Source organism: Canis lupus, chromosome 21, assembly GCF_048164855.1.
Source record: "Canis lupus baileyi chromosome 21, mCanLup2.hap1, whole genome shotgun sequence".
In the NCBI taxonomy this organism is placed as follows: domain Eukaryota; kingdom Metazoa; phylum Chordata; class Mammalia; order Carnivora; family Canidae; genus Canis; species Canis lupus.
In genome coordinates this window covers 24604913-24625831 of record NC_132858.1, presented here as the reverse complement: position 1 = coordinate 24625831, position 20919 = coordinate 24604913, and the positions used below count along the sequence as shown (strand labels likewise).

The following is a 20919-nucleotide window of genomic DNA, read 5'->3' as shown; positions in this document are numbered from 1 at the left end:
GCTCCATCACGTGGCTTCTCGTCTCCGAGGAACCCCTCACGGACAGCGAGGGGCCGTGACCCCCTTCCCACAATTTGGGACCAAAGGAGCCTTGCTTTACATGTGGGCTTCCAAAAAAGGGAGGGAGGGGGAAGGAAAGGAGGAAAGACGCAGGAAAGAAAAAAAAGCCTCCCTGCCCCATCTTCTCTACTTTCTGGAAAGCTGGGAGAAACAAACCACTCCAAGAATACAAAGCCACACTCAGAACCCGGAGGGCGACGGCAGCCTGCAAATTGCTGGTTGTGCAGGCCACTCTCGCCCTGCTTGAGGCCCGATGCTAAACATAGACCAGAGAGCCGTCCACAGAGCCCCGGCGCCCACCGGCCTGCCTCTCCCCGGGCCCCCAGGAGGCCCCGGCAGGAGACGGGGAGCCGAGGCCGGTGCAAGGTCATTCCTCAGTGAGACTGACCTGAACTGGGTAAAATATGGCCTGCAGGGTGGGGAGGGTCTCAGTGAAGAAGTGGTCCCACACTTCGGCCAGAACCTCAATGCGACTTTCACCTACACGAGGGCGAGAAGACGGGAGGGGAGAAAGAGAGAAAAGAATTTGTCATTACTTGGCGGGAGAGGTTAGGGGCAGTCCCGTGTCACGTGCAGCACGGGGACGGGACGCGAGGGAGGCTCATCGCCTGCATTTGCTCTGCGGGGCGTTCCTACACGCCGACGTGGGATCGGGTGGGAAGGCTACCGAAAACAGGCAAAGGCGCCTTCTCTCCCCCCCCAATCCAGAAAGGGAGGTCTGGACATCCCATGACAAGTGGGAGCGGTTGCGACCTCCACGGGCACAACTACTTATCTACGGGACGTTTCATGAGCCAATGTTATGACCTTATTTCACAGGCTCAGCGGGGCCAGGCGTCTAGAGGGCAGGGCCGGATTCCAGAACCTGCGCTCCTGACCAGTTTAATCTGGGAGGATCGTAGGCACAGTTATTTTCTGTTTTGATTTTCTAATCACGGCGACACTGTTGTTTTTTTGTTTCTTTTTTGTTTTTACTCTGGATTTGAGCTGTCAGTACGGGAGCAGGGGGTTGGGGAAGGAGAGCCTAGAAACTGTTACTTGCACCCACTGGTTTGCAATAGTCAGAGGCGGAGGGTGGGGTGGGGGGTGGGGAACATAGGACCCATGTCCCGGCGCTGTGCCTCCTGTCACCCCCAGGGCCCAGAAGGCCGACCATGGTCAGGTGCCCGTCCCAGGCTGTGGGTACACGGGTCAGCCAACGCCACCCGAAGGCTGTGCCAGGGACTCCGCACCTGCAGGAAGGCGGGCGGCAGCAGAGAGGGGCCCGAACGCGGCTGCTGCTTAATGACCTAGATGACAGAGCTGCCTGAGCACCGTCGTGCGTGGCTGAGGCGGAGAAACTGGGTCAGCCAGCGTGAGACAGCGAGAGGCGCTTGGCCAAAAACTGCCAGGCCCGCCGAACGGATCTTGGGAAGGGTCGCTTAGCGTCCTCCGCCTATTAATTTAATGGACAATAAAAGCAGTGGCTGGGGCGGCCTGGGTGGCTCAGCGGTTTAGTGACGCCTTTGGCCCAGGGCCTGATCCTGGGGACTCGGGATCAAGTCCCACGTCAGGCTCCCTGCATGGGGCCTGCTTCTCCCTCTGCCTGTGTCTCTGCCTCTCTCTCTCTGTGTGTCTCTTATGAATAAATAAATAAAATCTTAAAAAAAAAAAAAGCAGTGGCTGGAGAGAGAGATCAGAGCGAAGGCAGGACAAGCCGCACCCAGGGCTGAGGACGTGCGGACTCTGAAAGGTCAGAGGGCCACACACACCCCCAGCACCCGCTCATTTCCCTCACAGGGAGCGGGTCACACTTGCTTGGAGTCCCTTACCTGTGGATTTTGTCTCAGCCCCTCAGGCTCACTGTGCTCCTCTGCACGACGGGGCCTTTGCACGTGCTGCTCCCTTGGCTTACACTGTTCCTCCCCTTGCTCTGCTTGCCCAACATCTGCCTGTCCTCCTCCTCTTAGCTCCAGCACAGCTTTACAGCCAACCGCCCTCCCCCGGACTGTATTCTTGGCAGCTGTTGCGGTTACGGTTCTGTATTTGATGATTTGATTAATGTCTGCCACCAGCGCTGGTTGTGAGCCCCACGAGGGCCCGGGATCCTACGATGGCTGCGGTCACCACCACGCCCCCAGCAGCCAGCGAAGCCCCTGGTGCACCATTGACAGTCAGCCAGGGTCTGAACAAACAAACCTTTTCCGACGTAGGCTACGCTAGTCTGCTGCAGGGAGGAGTTGGGGAGGTCAGAAGGAACGTGTGGGATGTCAGCTCATCCCAGTACCCCCAAACCAAGGTGACCCAGCCCCAGGAGGAAGGGCCCTTCCAGCTTCTCCACTGGTTGATGGCCTGTGTCCTAGGCCTTCCAGGAGGAAGGCAAGCAGAGGCCTCCCCGACACGGAAGGAGGGGGCGAGAACCCTGTGGCTCCGCACGGGCACCTCCATACTGCAACGCTGGCCAGCACACAAGGGCACCCCCAGCCCGGCAGCAGGAAGGCACCGCCCCCCCCCCCCACCCAGGAACCTGGGCCCAACTGCCAGCTTCAAAACGCACGAGAGTAATGCAAGTTTTGGAAAGCGTTCAGACAAGAACATCAGACGGGCACCGGCTAACGAAACAGGCTAGCCCCAGGGACGACAGCGTCACAGGGAGGGGACCTCAGCTTCAGAAACAGTCCGTAAGGACTCAGCTCCCGGCGAAGATGAAGGGCGGCCGGATGGAAGGTTCTAGATGACCCCACCACAGAAACCATCCTGTAAACGTCCACGGGAGCTCAGATCGCCACACGTATACAGAAGGGGAAGGAGAAACCCCCCTCCGGTCACAGTTGCTAAAGCTCTGGGGGTTATGAGTGGAAGTAACAGGCCAGGTCCTGCCCACAAGAGGGTGACACGCATGTCAGAGCTGCCCGGGCTCTTCCTGCGGCCTCCCCGTCAGGCGGGCACACGTACGCAAACCATCAGCTCCATAAAGCAAGGACTGGTCAGCAACGGGGTGGAGCCCATCAGCTGTGTCCCACCTGCATTTTACGGCAAGAGAATCCGTTTGGCCCAGTACAATCTTGCTTGGAGACGTAGTACGTCCCTACAGAAGTGGAGACATCCTGCCCGAGGTCAGGAGGGGGCTCAGAGGCTCCCGCACAGGCCCCGTGCCCCGTGGGTGTGCAGAGGTGCCGCTCAGACCCCAGGACGGGAGCGGACCCAGGAGAACACGGGGCCCGGGGCCCCGCCAGCCTGCTTTGGGGCAGACGCACAGGACCCTGGATGACCTTCGCCTATGCCGCGCGGCTCAGCTCTCCACTCCTGAGCTTTCACTCCAAACGTGTTTACGTCGAGTGTCACTTGAGAGAGAGGCACTGAGCTTCCCCTTGAAAGCACTTCAATCTCCTGTTTTGCTCAGTATCTCCATCGTGAAGCTAGTTTTCCACATTTCCAGGAGTACGTCTCCCGACCCCCCCAGACGACTCACAGGCAAATAACGTGGCCACAGACTGTGCTCCTCTCCCCCCGCCCCAGTGAGGCAGTCGCCCTCCGTGCTTGTGGACCCCCCTGACCCCAAAACGTGGAAGGGGCACCTACTTCTGGTCAAAGCCAGGCGCTGAAAGCTAAGGCCTTGCGGGGCGCCTGGGCGGCTCAGTTGGTTGAGCGTCGAACTCTTGATTTCAGCTCAGGTCATGATTTCAGGGCCGTGAGTCAAGCCCTGCATCGGGCTCCACACTGGGTGTGGAGCCTGCTTAGGATTCTCTCTCTCCCCCTCCCTCCGCCCCCGCAGGTGCGCACATGCACGCTCACTCTCTCTCAAAAAAAATAAAAATAAACCAGGCCTTGGGCTAGTGAGCATTTAGGCTGGAAAAACCTGAATACAGTTGTATTGAAGGAAAACAAGGCTACAGGCTCAGTCAGCTCTTGAATATACAGAGGCTAATTCCTAGCCTCTATCCTTCCAAAGGTCTGCTGAGCACTTGCCGTGTGCCAGGCACTGGACCCTTCCAGCGTCAGTTCTCATTTGTCTCCTATTTCGTCTTTCTAGGAGATGCTACACCAGATAAGAGTCTCTTTCCCAGGGAATGGGGGCAAAAAACCCAAAAAACCAAAAAGAAACCCCATGCTGTCCTGCCTGCAATGCCTGCATCTAGTAATAAAACTGCCCTACAGATAGAAGTCTCCAGGCTAGAGTAGGATTAAAAAAAAAAAAAAAAGAGGGAACCAGTCTGTGGACCAGATAATGGTGCTATGCAGATTACCCTCCTTATCCTCCCTGGCCCCATTTGATCATTTTAAAAATGCTTAAAAAAAAAAAACAAAACCCAAGGCTCAAAGACACTAGAAACTTGCTCAAGAAATAGGTGGTCAGCTAAGATCGGGATCCACCACCTTGGTGGCAGCTTGGTAGTCACAGGGTTGGCCGATCCTTGCCCTCGTCCCCTCGCCCGTCCACATTCAGCGCCTTTTTATCCCATCCCACGGGCTCTAAAACCTTTGAAGGCCAGGAAATCTCCCTCTGCCTGTCCAATCAGCAGGTACCTGCTTAGGATAATGTCTCCCAAGTGGGCAGGGGCCTCCTATCATATAGGACCTCAAGAAAGATGCAAAAAAAAAAAAAAAAGGCGATTGGAAATAGCCCGGAGCAGAGCACGGCATTCATCTCTCCACAGCACACCTCCTGCGAGAGCCCTCGACAAGGTCTCCGAGAAGACCCCCCAATCCCCCCGACTTCTCAAAGTGCAGATCCAACTTGTGCTGCCGCGAGCGGCCAACTCCAAGCTGAGGGCGGCCACCCAGCTGGTGGAGACACAGGCAGGGGAGCACCCCCCCAGGAGTCCCCCACTTTTGGGGAGAAGGCTTCCCGCTCCAAACGTCTGAGGCCAAGCCCCAGGGCCCGCCGTCCGAGGGGGGCCTTGTACTTGCCTTCGCACAGCTTAATCTTCTCCTCCACAAACAACAGGCCTTTTGCAAGAAGCTGATTCTGTCAAGAGAGAACAAAGAAGACAAGGGTTGGGCTACTCGAGACCGACAAGACCTCTTCCCCGTCCAGTGGGTGAGGGCGTGGGGTTCTGGGCACTTGGGGGCTAGTCATGCCTCCAGGCCTGGGGAGCGTTTTGTCCTCTTGGAAGAAGGACAGAAGGAGAAGTCGGTGAGCCATCCCATGGCAAAGAGGGGGACAAGAGCCAAAGCTCACCGCCGCCCCATCCCTCCGTGCAGGAAGGAGGCACCGTGCCCCATGCCTGGCTGACTCCTCCGGCCAGCCTCTCTCTGGCTGACACCCCAAGTCCTTCAAGCCCTTAATCTAAACCCAGGAAAGGGACCGCTGAGGTAACGGGAAATTACGCAGAGAGAATACTTTTATTAAAAGATAGATTTAGGGTTTCTCATGCTAACATGAAAAAGACTGTGTGCAAAACTCTATGCAGCCGGGGGTATGTGTCCGTCAGTGAGCACGTGCATGGGAAGCTGTGGAAAGGGCATAGGAGGTCAAGCCCTTTTGCAATCGCACCGAACAACTGTGGAGTGTGCTGCGTATGTCAGAGGGTTTATCTCCTCCATTTCACCTAATTCCAACCCTCCCAATAGTCTGGTTACAGATGGTCAGGGAAGACACTGCCTCAGGACAAGGGGCACATCCTCCTGGCGCCAGGAGCCGTGCTCTCTCCACTCCACGTCACTGCCTTCCAGCGGGTTTTCCCACCCAGACCCCTCCCTCCCCTTGAAGGGCCAGAGCTGGTCCCATAAGTGGTGCGGCCCCTCCACAGGTCACAGAAGCCCCGAGAGCAAGGAAGCGCTGCTGCCTCTCCAGCTCACCTCATATTATCAGACCATCAAAGGTGTATGTTTATGGGGTAAGAGGCCCACGGTGATACGTATCCTATAAAACACCCAGTGCACTTCTTACTATTCTCCTTTATAAAACCCTAAAACCCTGTTGCAATGAGGACAAGAGCATGCATAGCAAAGCGGCAAAAAAACTTGGATATCAGACGGGTTCAAGTCCCTGCTCGGCCACATTCTAGCTGTGTGATCTTGGCCTTACTCTTCCTGATTCTTGAGTTCCTTATCTATTACCGTACCAGCAATATCATAAAGTTCGTGTAAGAATCAGTCATTATAAATACACACACACACACACACACACACACACACACACACACACACGGTTTTTGGTGTCCTTGGTGCTCCCCGGTAATGGGCAATGATGATCATAGTTGCTCTTTCCATCTATCTTCACAAATAGAGTAGGAGGTAGAGAGGGTCTGTAACAAATGGGCCTACATCAAGTCACCTAAAATATTTTATCAGAGGAACTATCCTATTTCTGGGACTCACACATATACACCAAAGTTCACGGGTCCTATTAAAATTCACAAGACATGACCTAACTTGACCTAAACATGACCTAAAAAGCAGTCGGCCACTGTTTCAAGATGGAACCCCAAACCCAAGTTAGAGTGACGTCTTAGAGGAGAACACCAAGTCTGTCAAAGGACAAAAGGAAAAAAATCAATTGCTTCACAAAGAACTATGGAAGGAACAGGCAGTCAAGGGGAAACCTCAACTGTGTTCTCTACCTTCCAGCCGAGACAACGAATCCCAGGAGCTTCTGGGTCCAACAGCAAGAAAGCACCACGGCACCCAACGTAGACCATCGGAAGCCAGGCTTTGTGATAGGAAAGGGTTACGGAGGCACTTCCAGATGGCGATGACTCCACCTGCACGTCTCTGAGCACCTGAGGCCTCAAGTCCTTGCATGGGGCCCTCTCACCCAGGCAGGGAGCTGCTCAGGGCACCCCTGGGCACTCCATGAGGCTCCCGATGCCATGACTCTCTGTCGCCACCTCTAATACCAGCACGATGTCCCAGGCTTCTTCCAAAACTGCTTCCCAGCCCTCCGAAAGCTCACGTTCCCACGATGCACGGGCGGATGGGGTCAAGCCTCGCTCTTAAGGCAGCCTGGGTGCCTGTTCCATCTCTGCGGTTCCACGGGGCGGGGGTGGAGGAGAACGGGAGGCACCGCGACAGAGACTTACAAAAGCCTTGTCCAGGTTACAGGATGAGTTAACCAAAGAAATGAATAACCTGTGCAGTAGGTCCTTAGGGGTGAGGATCATTTCTTACGTTGATGCCCGTGCCTCTGAGAAAGTGCCCCAAACACAGCAGATGCTAATGAGCATTTGCTGAGTATAGGTACTGTCTGGGTGCTAAAGAGCATTTTGAACTTTTAAGAAATCAAGATTAAAGGACAGGATATGTAGTAGAGGGGAGAAGGGGATGCAGGGCGCCTAAATTCGTTGACATTCTTCATTTGGTAAAAATTGCTTGGTCTGTATCTTAAGGGATAAACTTTAAAAGATGGCCCAGGTTCTCCTTCCTTCTCTCTCCTAGATCTTCCCCCTTTAAGGAGACACTTGGGGGAAAAAAAAAAAAAAAACTTTTTTTTTTTTCTTTACAAGGAAAAGAAATGACTTGTGTATTATGGAGAAATGGAAAAGAAATTATTTTTTTAAATTCTCATGGTACACAGCACGGCAATTCTGTAACATAGACCAAAACAAGAGCAACAAAAGCTAGGGCTTAGGAGGGGATTTAAGGGGCTTCTAGTCCTCCCGCCAATCTCCCCAGCCCTATGGTCAAAATCCACTGGTCACGCACCATGTCGAAGGTATCTGGGTGGACTCCTCTTCCAAGGAGCCTAAAGCACCTTTTTAAAGCATCTTGCAAATTTTTCTATCCCTAGGCATTTGTAGATTTTGTTCTTATTTTACGGTCGAAGAACTGGTCTCTGAATTTTATTTGGCAAGTGCACCCAGAGGAAGGCTATCTTTGGGGCCAGCCAAGCCCCCAGCACCCCCACCCCCCGCCCCGTGAAGCACCCGTCATCCGTTTAGTGGACCTGTGCCCCACTGTGCAAGCGCAAACCCCCCAACCACAGCCTGCATCGATGACTTAGCTGCCGGCCTGGCTCCCACCCCACCCCTGACCCAGGCTCCGACTGAGCCAACGGTCTTCTCTCCCGGGAATCTGCTGTCCAGCAGGACCCTCGGGAGGTTGGGGTCCTGTGTGGCTGCAGGCCTCACGGTCTGAAGGGCTTCCCGCTTGGCCTTAATGCTCTGGTTCAATTCTCAATATTTTTATCTTTGAACTTGTGCTTTGCAACTAAAACTGGATGGGGCAATGGAGGAGGTACCAGGGCTGGGGGCCTCAGCTCCCTTGTGGCCAGCCTCCTACCACCTCCCCAGAAGGGGTTTTCCACACCTGCTCCCCACCCCCGTGCTGGCTGGCCCCACTGCAGGGTCTCCCTCCCCCTGCCCACCTCCCACCATCCTCCTAGTCTCCAGATGGCAGAAAGGGTCCCGTGGGTGGGGGCCCAGGCCCAGCTGCAGGGAGGGGAGGGCTGGGTGCATACCCTGCAGCATCCCACCAGGGCTGGCAGGGCTGTGGTTCAAGTGCTGGTGGCTCAGGGGGGGCCTCTTGGCCACCCCTGGTCTGTGTGCTGAGGGTGTGAAGGGTACAATCTCTTGGGGGGGCCACCTGCCCACCACGGGCTGCAGCAGCAAGCCCAAAGAAAAGGGAGCCTGGTTTCCCCACCCTGCCCATGGCCACATTTTTTTTGTCCGCACTGAGCCCTGTACATTATGAAATCCGCCCTGTCTGCTGGTCATTTCACTCAGGGATATATCAACTGGACATCTGTGGGGCTTAAGGCTGCGGAGATCTTAAAAAAAAAAAAATGGAGGTGGGGAAGCTGGGGGCGGGGAACCAGTCTTGAATGGGGCATCCATCGTTTCCGGTCTGTCTTCTGAGCACCTGCTCCCCCAGGAACCCACCTCACAGCATTCCCAGCCCTTGACGAATGCCTGATTCCAGAAGGTGCCGGGGTCCTGCTTGTGGCAGGCAGAGGTGATGGAGCCGTGTGGTGTCAGGGCCGCAAGGAACCCCACTTTTCTCCGGTCCCACTCCCTGCCCCGTGGCAGCGACCCCACCATCTCCCCAGTCCTAAGGCTTCAAGGCAAAAATAAATAAATAAATAAATAAATAAATAAATAAAAAATAAAAAGCTCACATTCAATAGCAGCCACCTAGGAAAGGATCTGGACTTGGAAGGAGGCCTGTCGTTACTCGGTGCCTCGTCCCCACCCATAACTGAACTTAGACGTGGAACAGACAGCCTGTCGATGAAGCGGCACGGGAGCCTGGGCATGAAAAACAAGCTGGCACGTCTGTTTTTTTTCTAAGACATCCAAAGGTAGGCTGCCAGCAGAAAAGTGAGGTTCAGCTAGGAAAAAAATGTAAGAAACAAGGATGTCTAGGGAAAGGCAGTAAAACCACCCAATCTTGAGTGGGCAGGGACCGACTCAGCTCATCCTACCTACCTCGGTGATCACGGAGGACAGGTAGGAGGCGGTGGGGGAGGGCAGAGGAGAGGTGGGCTTGTCTCCAGCGTGCCCTGTCAGGCAGGCACCTCTCCAGCCCCACCGGGGGGACTCAGGAAAATAGGGAACCCCTCAGGCCTGGAGGTGGGGAGAAGGACACTAAGCCCATCTTCCCAGAGGGAAGAACTTTGCACACAGTGGGGATTCGGTAAATGCTAAGGCTGCCGGCCACCCGTCACTTCTACTGCTTTAGCAATGATAATGACGATGACGGTGATGATGAGGACAATGACGATGATGACGATGACAATGATGATGGTGATGACAAGGATTATGATGACGATGATGATGGTGATGACAATGATGATGGATGATGATGATGACAACGACAATGATGATGATGAGGATGATGACGATGATGACAATGATGATGATGGTGACGATGATGATGATGATGACAATGATGATGATGATGACGATGATGGTGATGACGATGATGACAATGATGATGATAACGATGACGATGATGACCATGACGATGACCATGACGATGATGACGATGATGGTGATGACAATGATGATGACAATGATGACAATGACGATGATGGCGATGATGATGACAATGACGGTGATGACAATGATGATGATGGCGATGATGGTGACAATGATGATGATGACGATGATGATGATGATAATGATGATGATGATGGTGATGATGGTGATGACAATGATGACGATTACGATGACGATGAGGATGATGATGATGATGATGGCAACGACAATGATGATGATGATGGCGATGGGAGGACAGGAGAGTTACTTACTGATTTTTACTCTTGTCAGGCACCGCACTAAACCCTCTCATGCACTAGCTCATTATAACTATGCCTGTTTCACAGATGAAGAAATCGAGGCTCAGAGAAGCAAACTAGCACAAGTGAGACCAGAACCAGCACCCGGGTTGGTCTGAATCCAAACCCAGGTCTCTCCCCCAGTTCATGCCCCTGGTTTATTCTAGCAATGACACTACAAGATGCAAAGATATGCACTACCCTATGCCGACTGCTCCCTCTGCACCCAGCACTCTGCAGACGGGACATCTCCCCTTGAAGCCACAACGGCCTTCTGAGGCAGGTACCATGATTACAACGGGCTCGGCGCTCAGAACACCAGGCTCAGAGAGGTGGAGTGACGTGCCTGCAGCTACCCCCCAGGGAGTGCTTTGGCAGGGATTGGGGTCCAGATGGTCCCGGCAGGAGGGCTGGTGCTCTCGGCCATCGAGTGCTCCGGCCCCGGCAGCTGGGAGGTTGCTTGCGTTCCTGACTGCGGGGGAAAGTAGAGGAGATCCGCTCCAGGCTCCCACATACTGGGCATCTCGGGTGACGTCACTGAGCCCTACCACAAGGCCCGCAGCCAGCTGGCTCACTCCTGCTTCCGGCGTCCCAGGCTCGGCTACCCGCTCCCGGGCCAGCGGGAGAACTCCACCTGGCTCCCCAGGGGACCCTATCCCCAAACGAGATATCCCTTCCCACCCGGAGGCGTCTAGAAGCCCGGCACCGTGCCTACTGAGAGAGCCTGCGCCAGCCAACAGTTCTACCCTGGGCACCTTTCCAGCGATCTGAGGCCTACAGGGGTTCCCGGCCTTGGCGCCCAGCCAGTGAGGGAAACAGCGGGCCACCTCCTTTTCCCCCTCTGTGACTTTGAAAGTATAGTCATCGTCTCTAAGGACGTCTGCATTTCCTGTGAACCTGGATACCTTCCTAGATAAGCAACCAAGAGGCTTATAAACACGACCCGGGGCACCCGGGTGGCTCAGTGGCTGAGCGTCTGCCTTCAGCTCAGGGCGTGATCCCGGGGTCCTGGGATCCAGTCCCACACTGGGCTCCCTGCAGGGAGCCTGCTTCTCCCTCTGCCTAAGTCTCTGCCTCTCTCTCTGTGTCTCTCAGGAATAAATAAATAAATAAAATCTTTTTTTTTTTAAGTTCCTTTTTTACAAGGACGCCGGAAAATAGTCCATGTCCGTGTCACCGCACTCCAGAAAATAAAGTAAAATAAAATTTGAAAACACAGACGTTTTTCTTCCTTAGGGTTTTTCAGAGGTTGCCTTAAGGGCGTTTTAACTTTTAAAGTTGAATCCAGGAGATTTTTCTTCTGTGGCCAGATGGCCCTGGCTTTGATACGCGCTCTTCCTTGCACTTGCACTAGCTGTGCGATCTTGGATAAAGATCCCTTCTCCGGGCTTCAGCCGCAGGGTCTGTGAAACGGCAGTAACAGAATCTTCCTCATCGGCTGTCAGGAGGGGTAAGAGACTTGGCACGGGGAGGATGCTCGGGGCGTTTGTCAGACTTGCATAGGCATCGGGATCACGGACCGCTGGCCCCCAGATCCTGTGAGTCTGAGGCAGGGCCCGGAAATGTGCTTTTCCAACACGGCTGGCAGGTGGCGGTGAAGATGCTGGTCCGGGGACCACACTTTGAGAACCACCAGCTTAGACAGCAATGCCTGGTGCAGAAATGCTTGAAAATGCCAGCTGTCGGGACTATTCCTGTGTCTGTCCTCCCGACAACTCTTCAACAGCCTCGGAGAAAGCTGTTTTCCACGCCTAACAAATATTTCTCGGCCCTTCCAACTCCGTTCTTTATTCCTCAGGCCCCTGAACCGCTGCACGCTTCCCCGCATCTGAACCCCGTGCATGTTCCCAGAACCTATCCCTCCTCCACTGGAGCCCTGAACCTGGCCCTGCCCGCTCTATGGGACATCACCCAACTTCATACACGATGGGCTCCTGAAAACGCGTATCCGTGCAGAACAGGGCACTTATGTGATACAAGGAGGAGTTCCGCGCCCACAGAGCTGGAAGGATCACAAAATCCCTAACTACGCCTCATCTTGGGGAGACATACTTCCAGCCTTGGGTACCTACAGGTTCCTTCTCCCACAGCCGAATGTGCCACAACCTAAGTCCAACGACTCTAAACACCTGCCATGTCAGCATGCCCGCTGATTTTCATCTTGATCTCGATGATATTAAGACCTACGCTAATCATTTCCACGAGACCCGTCTTTTCCATCTGTCTTCGTAAGATGTGAGAAAAGTACAATAAAAATATTCAAATAACTGCAAAGAATTCAGGTAGCTGCCCAGGCGACGGAGCCTGGCAAAGCTGCTGAGAGGCACCACAGCTGGCCGGGCCACCCCAATACTTACAAACTCCACAAGGCCTTTCTTCCAAGTACTGGCCAAATCCGAAATGCGACCTCTAACGATCTTCCCGCCTAAAAGTCTCATCTGCTTCCCTCTTCCGTGTCTTTGTGCTGGCGCTCGCCCCACTTGTTCAACGCCCCATCCTTGCCACCTTCTGTGCACCTAACCATCTTTTCCCATTTGGGGAATCCCGTTTGTTGTAGCAGACTTCCCAGGCTGACCAAAGAGGAGCTGAGACCCCCCCTCCTCTATTCCATTTGGGTTTAGGGGGGAGAAAAAGTCACACAAAGTAATTTCCCTGTTCTTTATCATCTCTCCACCCAACCATCTGTGGATTCTAATGAGTCCCATCTTTGCCCCTACAAAATATATTCATTCCTTCTGGGCCCGTTTGGAAGCCTTTACCACCCACTCTGGTTTTCAGGTAACACGACGCTGCGTGGTACCTGCATAGACGCATCGACATCCCTGCTCTGTCTTCAATCTCAAACTCCATAGTGGCCACGATGCCCCCATGGCTCTGTCATGTGTCACAAGCCCTCAATGAATCTTCCCTGATACTGATGAGCTAAGAAGAAATTGGCTTCCTGGGACTCTCGCCAATCTGGTCAGGAGGCGGAGGTCCCCGCTTGCCCTTTTGGCATCAGGGTGACTGAATTTCCCTTTTCCCTCGGTTCTTTCTCGTTCCGAGCCATTGACTATAGTCTGAGTTTCTGTATCAAACCGAAGTCCGGCTTCACGAGGGAATTTAACTTTCTGGACTTGGGGGAAAGTTCACGACAGACACAACACAGCCAGGAGATACTGGAGCGCAGAAAATGCTGGCTGCAGCTCCTCGCATGCCCACACCCTACACCACCTAGGTGGCTAACCACTAATTAGGTGATCGAAAAATGCAGAGCATTTCGTATCATCAATTTCCAAAGTTATAAGGAACCAATTATCCCACAGAGCTGTCTCTATGAAACAGGGCTCCCCTGGGAGACCCCAGGTCTCCTTCCCAGGTGCAATTCAAAACAGAGAGAAAACGAAAATTCAATATTGGAAATGTCGGATTTTGGGGGCCAGTGTCTCCCGGAAACCTCTCTGCGTTTCTGCAGCTCAAACGGGCCCGTCTTCCGTGTGTGCAGACACAAGATAAGCATGGTTTTTCCACCTGCTTCCCCTCTGCCTTCACCTCGGGTCATTTTCATTATTCTTCCCTGAAGATACTCTTTCATGACTCGTTCTTTAAAGCTACCGGATGAGAACGTTCACTTTCAAAAGCAGAGTCACAGGGAAGGCTTTGCAACAAAATAGTGTTGGGGTCTGGGTCCCCGGAGATGGGAGCCTGCTGGTGAGTGCAGGCGGCCGGCAGGCGGCCATCTGATCCTCCACCTAGAGGAGCCCCGTGCCCAAAGGGCCCATTCATCATCTTCCCCAACAGCCACATCCATGGCTTTGGGGTCTTACCTGTCCACCCCCGGGCTTCTGTTTCTTATTTGTCCCTGGACCTTCCTCCCTCCTCCTTGCTGAAGGAATGTCCCTCCTCGAGCCCCTTCAGACTTTGCTTCTTGAAAATACCTTGCCAGGTGACCATGAAGGCTGGCCTCCATAAGCCTCCCTCCTGGGTTCCCCTCCTCCCCTCCATCCTCCCTCATGGAGAGTTCTACTTTGCATGGCTTTGGAACCAGCCCATTTTCGAGGGGTACCTAGCACGGGGGCTTTCCAAACCCAAGTCTCTCTTGAACCACCTTCACCATTTGGCCACAGCCAGGGCCACCTAAACTATTATTCTTTGCATATTATTTTCCTTAAATCAATCCACCTTTTAAAACATAAATATGTTTAAAAATGAAACTAGAGCAACATCATTTGCCATAAATAACATGTAGCTTGGGGCACCTGGGTGGCTCAGCTGTTGAGCCTCTGCCTTTGGCTCAGGGCGTGATCCCAGGGATCCCGCATCAGGCTCCCTGCAGGGAGCCTGCTTCTCCCTCTGCCTCTGTCCCTGCCTCCCTCTCTGTGTCTCTCATGAATAGAGTCTCTAAAAAAAAAAAAAAAAATGTAACTCAACCACTAACTCAATGCAAAAAAAAAAAAAAAAAAATTACGAAATCCTAAGTAGTGTCCCTAGCTGAAGACACTAAGTTTGAGGCCTGCCCTGTCTTCCTGAAACAAGGAAGATGGCCAAGTCCCGCAGAAGTGTAAAAGACACAGTGGTGCAAACCAAGGCTCTTCCTGGCACAATCAGAAGCGCTAAAGGGAAAGGAAGGGAAGTACTTTCCAGCCGCGAAGGCTGGTGTTGTTTAATGGACGGCCTGTACCACCCAAAGTCAGCCCATGTATCTGTGGTAGACAGCCCCTCCCTCTCTCCCAAGAAACTTTACTGAGCATCTACCATATGCCAGGTACTTTCCAAGGACTGGGTGACCAAACTGCTTTTTTTTGTTGTTTTTTTAAAAAAGGGCTCCCCACCTACATGAGACTTAAAGCCTGCATTTAAATAGACAGCGTCCAGGGTAGCTTTCTCTCCAGTCTAGCACCTTACACTAAGGAAAAATTCCAGATTCAAAACTGTGAAAACCAGCGCCCACCCCACACCCCCAGAAAAGAGACTCGCTATTCACCAGGCAGTTTTCTCTGGTTAAGCTCTTGATAGAAAAATGACGTGTGGTTATTAGTTAAGTGTTTGGCATGCTTTGTAAGCAGCATTAACCGCCCCCAAAAACCTCAGGGCTTCCCAGATAAACAAGTCCCCACCCCAGCGCCCTTCCCCACCCATCCTAGGGGTAAGCGCCCCCCACCCCGTGCCAAAAGACAACTGACATTTAAAACCCGATTGAAACCACACCAAACTGTCTATTTTAAATGTCAACAAGGAAGGCGGCCAGCCTGGCAGGTTTCTCCAGGACTGATTGAAAAACCACATCTCTGGAGTTGGATTTAAAAGTCAGTCACTACAGACGGCAAGAGAAGAAGCTGAGGACAAGAGAGATCTTTGAGTCAGGGGCAGCTGAGATGATTCACATTTGTCACTAATTACCTCTTTCTTAATCTTTACGTTCGTCTCTCCCCAGATAGAGGGTTTCTTCCAAGCAGCTGAGACGTCTGAGCCAACTGAATTCCGAGTTCCTGTTGGATCTTGCTCCATCCAGATTTATAGTGGCCACTTTCTGCTCTGTGCATGTGTGTGCGTGTGCATGTGTGTTAGAGGACTGACAGCTGTCATTCTTTAAAAGTGCACATAAGGGGCACCTGGGTGGCTCAGCGGTTGAGCGCCTGCCTTTGGCCCAGGTTGTGACCCCGGGGTCCTGGGATCGAGTCCCGCATCGAACTCCCTGCATGCCTGCTTCTCCCTCTGCCTGTGTCTCTACCTCTCTATCTGTGACTTTCATGAATAAATAAAGTCTTAAAAAAAAAAGTGCACATAAAAGTTTAAGCTTCCCGAATCTTAGTAAGAAAAAGAAGAGTAACTGTGTTGTTTTTAAGACCTAAAAACTCTTTAAGCTGTCTTAAAAGAATGTTCCCCTTGGAGATGCAGTAACATCGGCAACCAAAAAACCAAGATGTTTTATGTTTTTATATTACTTTCCCATTAAAAGGGATGGGTGACACTTTACAATGACAAATATGCACACATACAAATTTAATGACCGCATTACTCTGTCTTCCTCCGTGCTCCTCACCGTTCTGAACACTCGACAAATAATCACCTATTTAGTCCTCACGGCAACCTTATCAAGATAAGGTCCTATCAGCCCTGTTTTTATAGAACAGAAAACTGAAACACAGAGAGGGAAAGCAGCTTGCTCGAGGGCACACAGCTAGTAAGTGGCCAAACTGGGCACTGAACCCGGGCAGCCTGGCTTTAGGGACCATGGCTTGACCACTCCCCACTCCGTCCCCCCACCTCCCTCCCCACACACTATGTGCTCAGTGCTTTACACGTGTGACTTCACAGAAGCCATACAATGACCTCGAAGGTAGGTCATATTTTTGTTCCCCTTTTACAGATGGGGACAACGAGGCATCCTGCCCGGGGCCAGTCAGCTAGTAAGCAAAAAGAGGGGAACTCTGACGTCACTGAAGTGTCACCCACTTCCCTACTCGGTCAAACAACACATCCCCATGGCCTGCGCGCTGTCCCCCCACCACGTGCCTGTGGTTACAGTCGGGGAAACCACTTGTGTCCGTGGATGAGCGACCATCCTCCCAGGGAGCCCAGAACTTGAATTCAGCAGCCCTGTAACAACAGTGTTTGGGCAGGAGGGACCTCAGATCCCCTGATCCCATCATCTTTAACAAAACAGGCCAGGAGGCTTAGCAACAAGAAATATGCAGTTACTGATGGGTATGGGTATGCGCAGTTACAGTGAAGCAGATGCCATCCACGGGGGAGGGAGGGAACGTGTGGGGTCCCGTGAGAGAGGCTTTGCCCTTCTCTCCTTGCATCTTCCGTGAGTGCCCCGTGCAATTTCCCAGAGGCTACATGATGTGCAATATCACAACAGCCTGAACGGGGAAGGGATCTGAGGATCTGGCAATCTTCTCTGGGGCCAGACAGTGCAGAGATTTGCAAAGAGAAAACAATGCCGCTCTTCTATTTTCTTTTTTTTTTTTATTCCGAAAAAGTTATTATTTTTCACACAAAAAAATACATGTTTAGGCTAATGTGTCCTAGGTTTACTATGTAAATGAACTAAATATTTTAAATTTCTCAGGTTTAACTTATTTCCCATATGGTGAAGACAGAGATGACCCAAATAAGTGGTCATTTTTAAGAGCATAAAGGAAGCCTGAGAACTGCTGCCCAAGACCATAATCCCTATAAAAGGAGGGACCTATAAAAGGAGGGACCATACTGGCCCTGCACATATCAGGGACTCAGTATCCATGCTTCTGGATGTCGAAAGAACGCCCAGGTGCACAGTATTGGCCATCCCTTTAGGTACACATATCCACGTACACTGTGATGACAGGTGCTCAGACCCACGCAGCTTACCTGGAAATAGTCTGTAATGAATGATCCAAGTTCACTCTTCAGCAGCCTCCTGGGGAGAGAGAAACACCGTCAAGCAGCCCTTGATGGTACAGGTCCCGGCATCCAGGTCACAGACACAGGACGACAATGGCACGCTCACCAATGGCCGAGGCACCAAGGCCAGGTCTAAGAAGGGCGTGTGCTAGGCTCTAGCAATACCTCTGCACAAAAGCTAATAGGGAACTCGGCCAGTGGAAATCCTACAGGGGGATCCAGGCAGGCACAGGAGATTTTTTGTTGTTGCTGTTTTTTTGAGAGAGAGAGAAAAAGTGCAAGCAAGCAGGGGAAGGGACAGAGGGAGAGGGAGAGAGAATCTTAAGCAGGTTCCACGCCCAGCACCGAGCCCAATGTGGGGTTTGATCTCACAACTCTGAGATCATGACCCAGCCATAGGAGATTCTAATAGAGTTGTAGAGGCAAGCCAGGCTTCATGTGAAGAAGAAGAAAAGGAGAAGGAGAAGGAGAAGGAAGAAGAAGGAAGAAGAAGGAAGAAAGAAGAAGAAGAGCAAAGAAGAGAAAGAACATAATTTTGTAATCCTCCGTATTTGTAGACTTTATGATTTTAAACACCTGTTTTTTCACACATTCTTCAACCGAAGATTGTAAAGGATGTGCGAGGGGAGGGCAATTACCGTCCCTCGTGTGCAGATAAAGAAACAAATGGAGGCTCAGAAATGGAACAAGCCCGTGGCAGAGTTAAGACTCAAACCCAGGCCGTCTGCACTTTCAACATCTCTCCCCATGCTCCCACCCTGTCTCTCCTCCAAATCCGTTGGGATATTCAACCTGGTGCCATGGCTTGGGTGGTCCCAAGGACTTGGGACCTGGTGCCGTGGCTTGGGTGGTCTTACCACCCGGCCCCAAGGAAGTCCTTCAAAGGGGACTGCACCCGGGAAAACAGATTTTATTTATCCAGCAACAAACGTTTATCATCGAGCTGTCCTTTTTGTGCCAGACATTGTGCTGGCACCACACACACAGAAGCAAAGAAACAGATGAGGCCTTGGCAGTGCGGATCGATAGCATGCTAATAAAGACACTCGCAAGACACTTTCAGAGTCTTCAGAGCTACAAAGACTTTTAAAGATAGAGGTATTGGCACCAGACCCCCTTCTCCCTGTGACAAGTCATAGGGCTGCCCTACTGCTCTTTCTTTAATCCAAACGAGGGTGAGGAAGCTAGAAACAAGAATAACTGGCTCCCCAAATCCGGTGAGTTCCCTAAGGGAGGGGGGTACACTCTTCACAACTTCAAATGATTTCATTGACCCATCCCACCCATCATGGTCATTAAGGAACAAACGCTCAGGCTTCTGACAACCTCCCCCCCCACGCACACACCCCAAGAACGTGTTCCCACATGTCGCTGTGGGAGAAACGGGAAGTTACACTGAGGTATTATTATGTGCAGATCATAGGTGCAATAGGAGTGCAAAGGAAGAAGAAAGACCATCCATGATCTAAATCCTTGTGTCAGAAAGACCCCTGGAAAGCTGCAAACACATGTCGACCTCGGAAAAGACCTTCCTTTTCCCACGACAGAAAACGTGCCTGTGGTGGACAGTGCATTTTGAGGTCCGACGGCACGGCAGGCTCCTGGAAGGCCACCCCATGAACACAACCCAGCAGCTCGGCCAGGTGTGGGCGGGTCTGGCGAGGGGCCGGGGAGCCTGCATCAGTCAGCAGGCCGCAGGCAGGAGCCTTGGAGGCCAGAAGCGTCTCTTAGACAGAAAACAGAAACCTAGTGGGCAGCCCCAGACGGAGGCTTTCGAACAGGAAGAGTCAGGGAGGCCGCTTCTGACTGCTGGAGGGAGAAGCACCTGCCAGCATGGTCTTCATGGCCACTGGGAAGCCCCGAAACCCTAAGTGAAGAAGCCAAGCTTCCCCCAAGGGGGCAAAGACAAGTCCTGATAATAATGAGCTACTACGAACAGAGTTACCCAAGCACTTCTTGGGCGCTCACCATGCTGAGGGACCCCGCCGGCCCTGACGCCAAGCGATGGGCTCTTTCCAGAGGTGACCTGAGGCATCCACGCTGGGCAACACTGTGCTCATGAAGATGCTTCATAAAATGTAAGGAGAAAGAGGCCAGTGGCAAGGTAGTCCTTCAAGGTCAGCTGCTACGGAAAACTGTCTGCAGCCCAGCGGAGGAGGGCTCTATGTGTCCTTCTAAGTGTGCCTCTACGTGCGCATTGTTGACTGAGGCTGGACAGGGTCAGACGGGTGGTGACTGCCCGGGGACTCCTCACGGCGGCACTCCGGGAGCGTCACGAGGCTCCCCAACGGGGGGATCCAAGAGGTATGTGCCCCCCACCCGTCCGGGGAAGCCGGGGGGCTGCGGCCTACAGGGAGAAGGTACAGCACCATTGGGTACCAGCAAGCCACGGCCACGGCCACGGCCAGGATTCTGCGGGGCGTCACAGGAAGACCAAGCTTGAGGGAGGAGCAGAGGCTGAAGAGCTGACTTGACACAGGCACCAAGACCAGGGCGCAGCAGAAAAGGACGGAAGCTGGAAGTAGCCGTACCAGGAGCAATGGTGATTGGGGGGTGGGTGGGGAGTGAGCAGAGGACTCGGGGAGATGCTTGCACCACACGGAGGGGGATCCTCAGTCCTTCACGGAGCAGGAGCCAGACGCGGGAGTCTGCACAACGATCTGCTTTCTGTACTTGACACATAAAGGACGATTTATGACCGGGTATGAGAAGAGAACCAGACGTTTGTCCTTTCCTTCCATCCTGAGGTCAAGGCCCTGTCCGCGAGGTATGGTTATGTAGACTCAGCCAAACGGAACAGACCCCATCGGGTCACTTAGGTCAACATCCTGTTGCTCTGGGGTGGGGCGGGGTGGGGGGGGCATTCAGTAAGCTGCTCTGTCCCTGACAAGACCTGTCCTCCTTCTGAGCATGCGATGTGTTACACAAGGTCCCCACATACACACGTATACACACAGAGTTTTTGCTGAAGCAAAATATGGGAATCAACACAAATGTGCACCAGTAAAGTGCTCACCAAAAATTAATGGTCCATTCGTACAATGGAATTCTATGCAATGGTTTAAAAAAAGGGGGGGGGAGGACTCTAATGATATGTAAAGATCTAGGTTATATTAAGTTAAAAAAAAGAAAAGCAAGATGCCAAACAGTGTGTATCGTATGCTACCCTGTGAAAAGATAAGAGAAAAATAAGAATATGTATTTTTTTTTTTAATTAAAAAAAAATTTTTTTTATTTTTATTTACAGAGTACCAATTCACTCAGGTGTCACATCTGCTCTTTTAACTTAC

At 52.4% G+C, this 20919-nt stretch overlaps 1 protein-coding gene across 13 annotated transcripts in view; it reads right to left on the bottom strand.

The window, feature by feature from the left end:
* Positions 1-20919, bottom strand: part of PRR5L (proline rich 5 like) — a 142375-nt gene that overhangs the window by 17592 nt on the left and 103864 nt on the right. For 10 of the 13 annotated variants that reach the window (XM_072791142.1, XM_072791139.1, XM_072791143.1 and 7 more), the window contains 3 exons: positions 17597-17645; positions 4951-5008; positions 449-540 (listed from right to left, as the gene is read on the bottom strand). In XM_072791142.1, the coding sequence (XP_072647243.1) occupies positions 449-540; positions 4951-5008; positions 17597-17645 (199 nt within the window). Of the gene's footprint in view, positions 1-448; positions 541-4950; positions 5009-15637; positions 15783-17596; positions 17646-19597; positions 20130-20919 lie in introns of those variants that run through there. The other 3 variants (XM_072791150.1, XM_072791151.1, XM_072791149.1) reach the window with 3 other exon arrangements.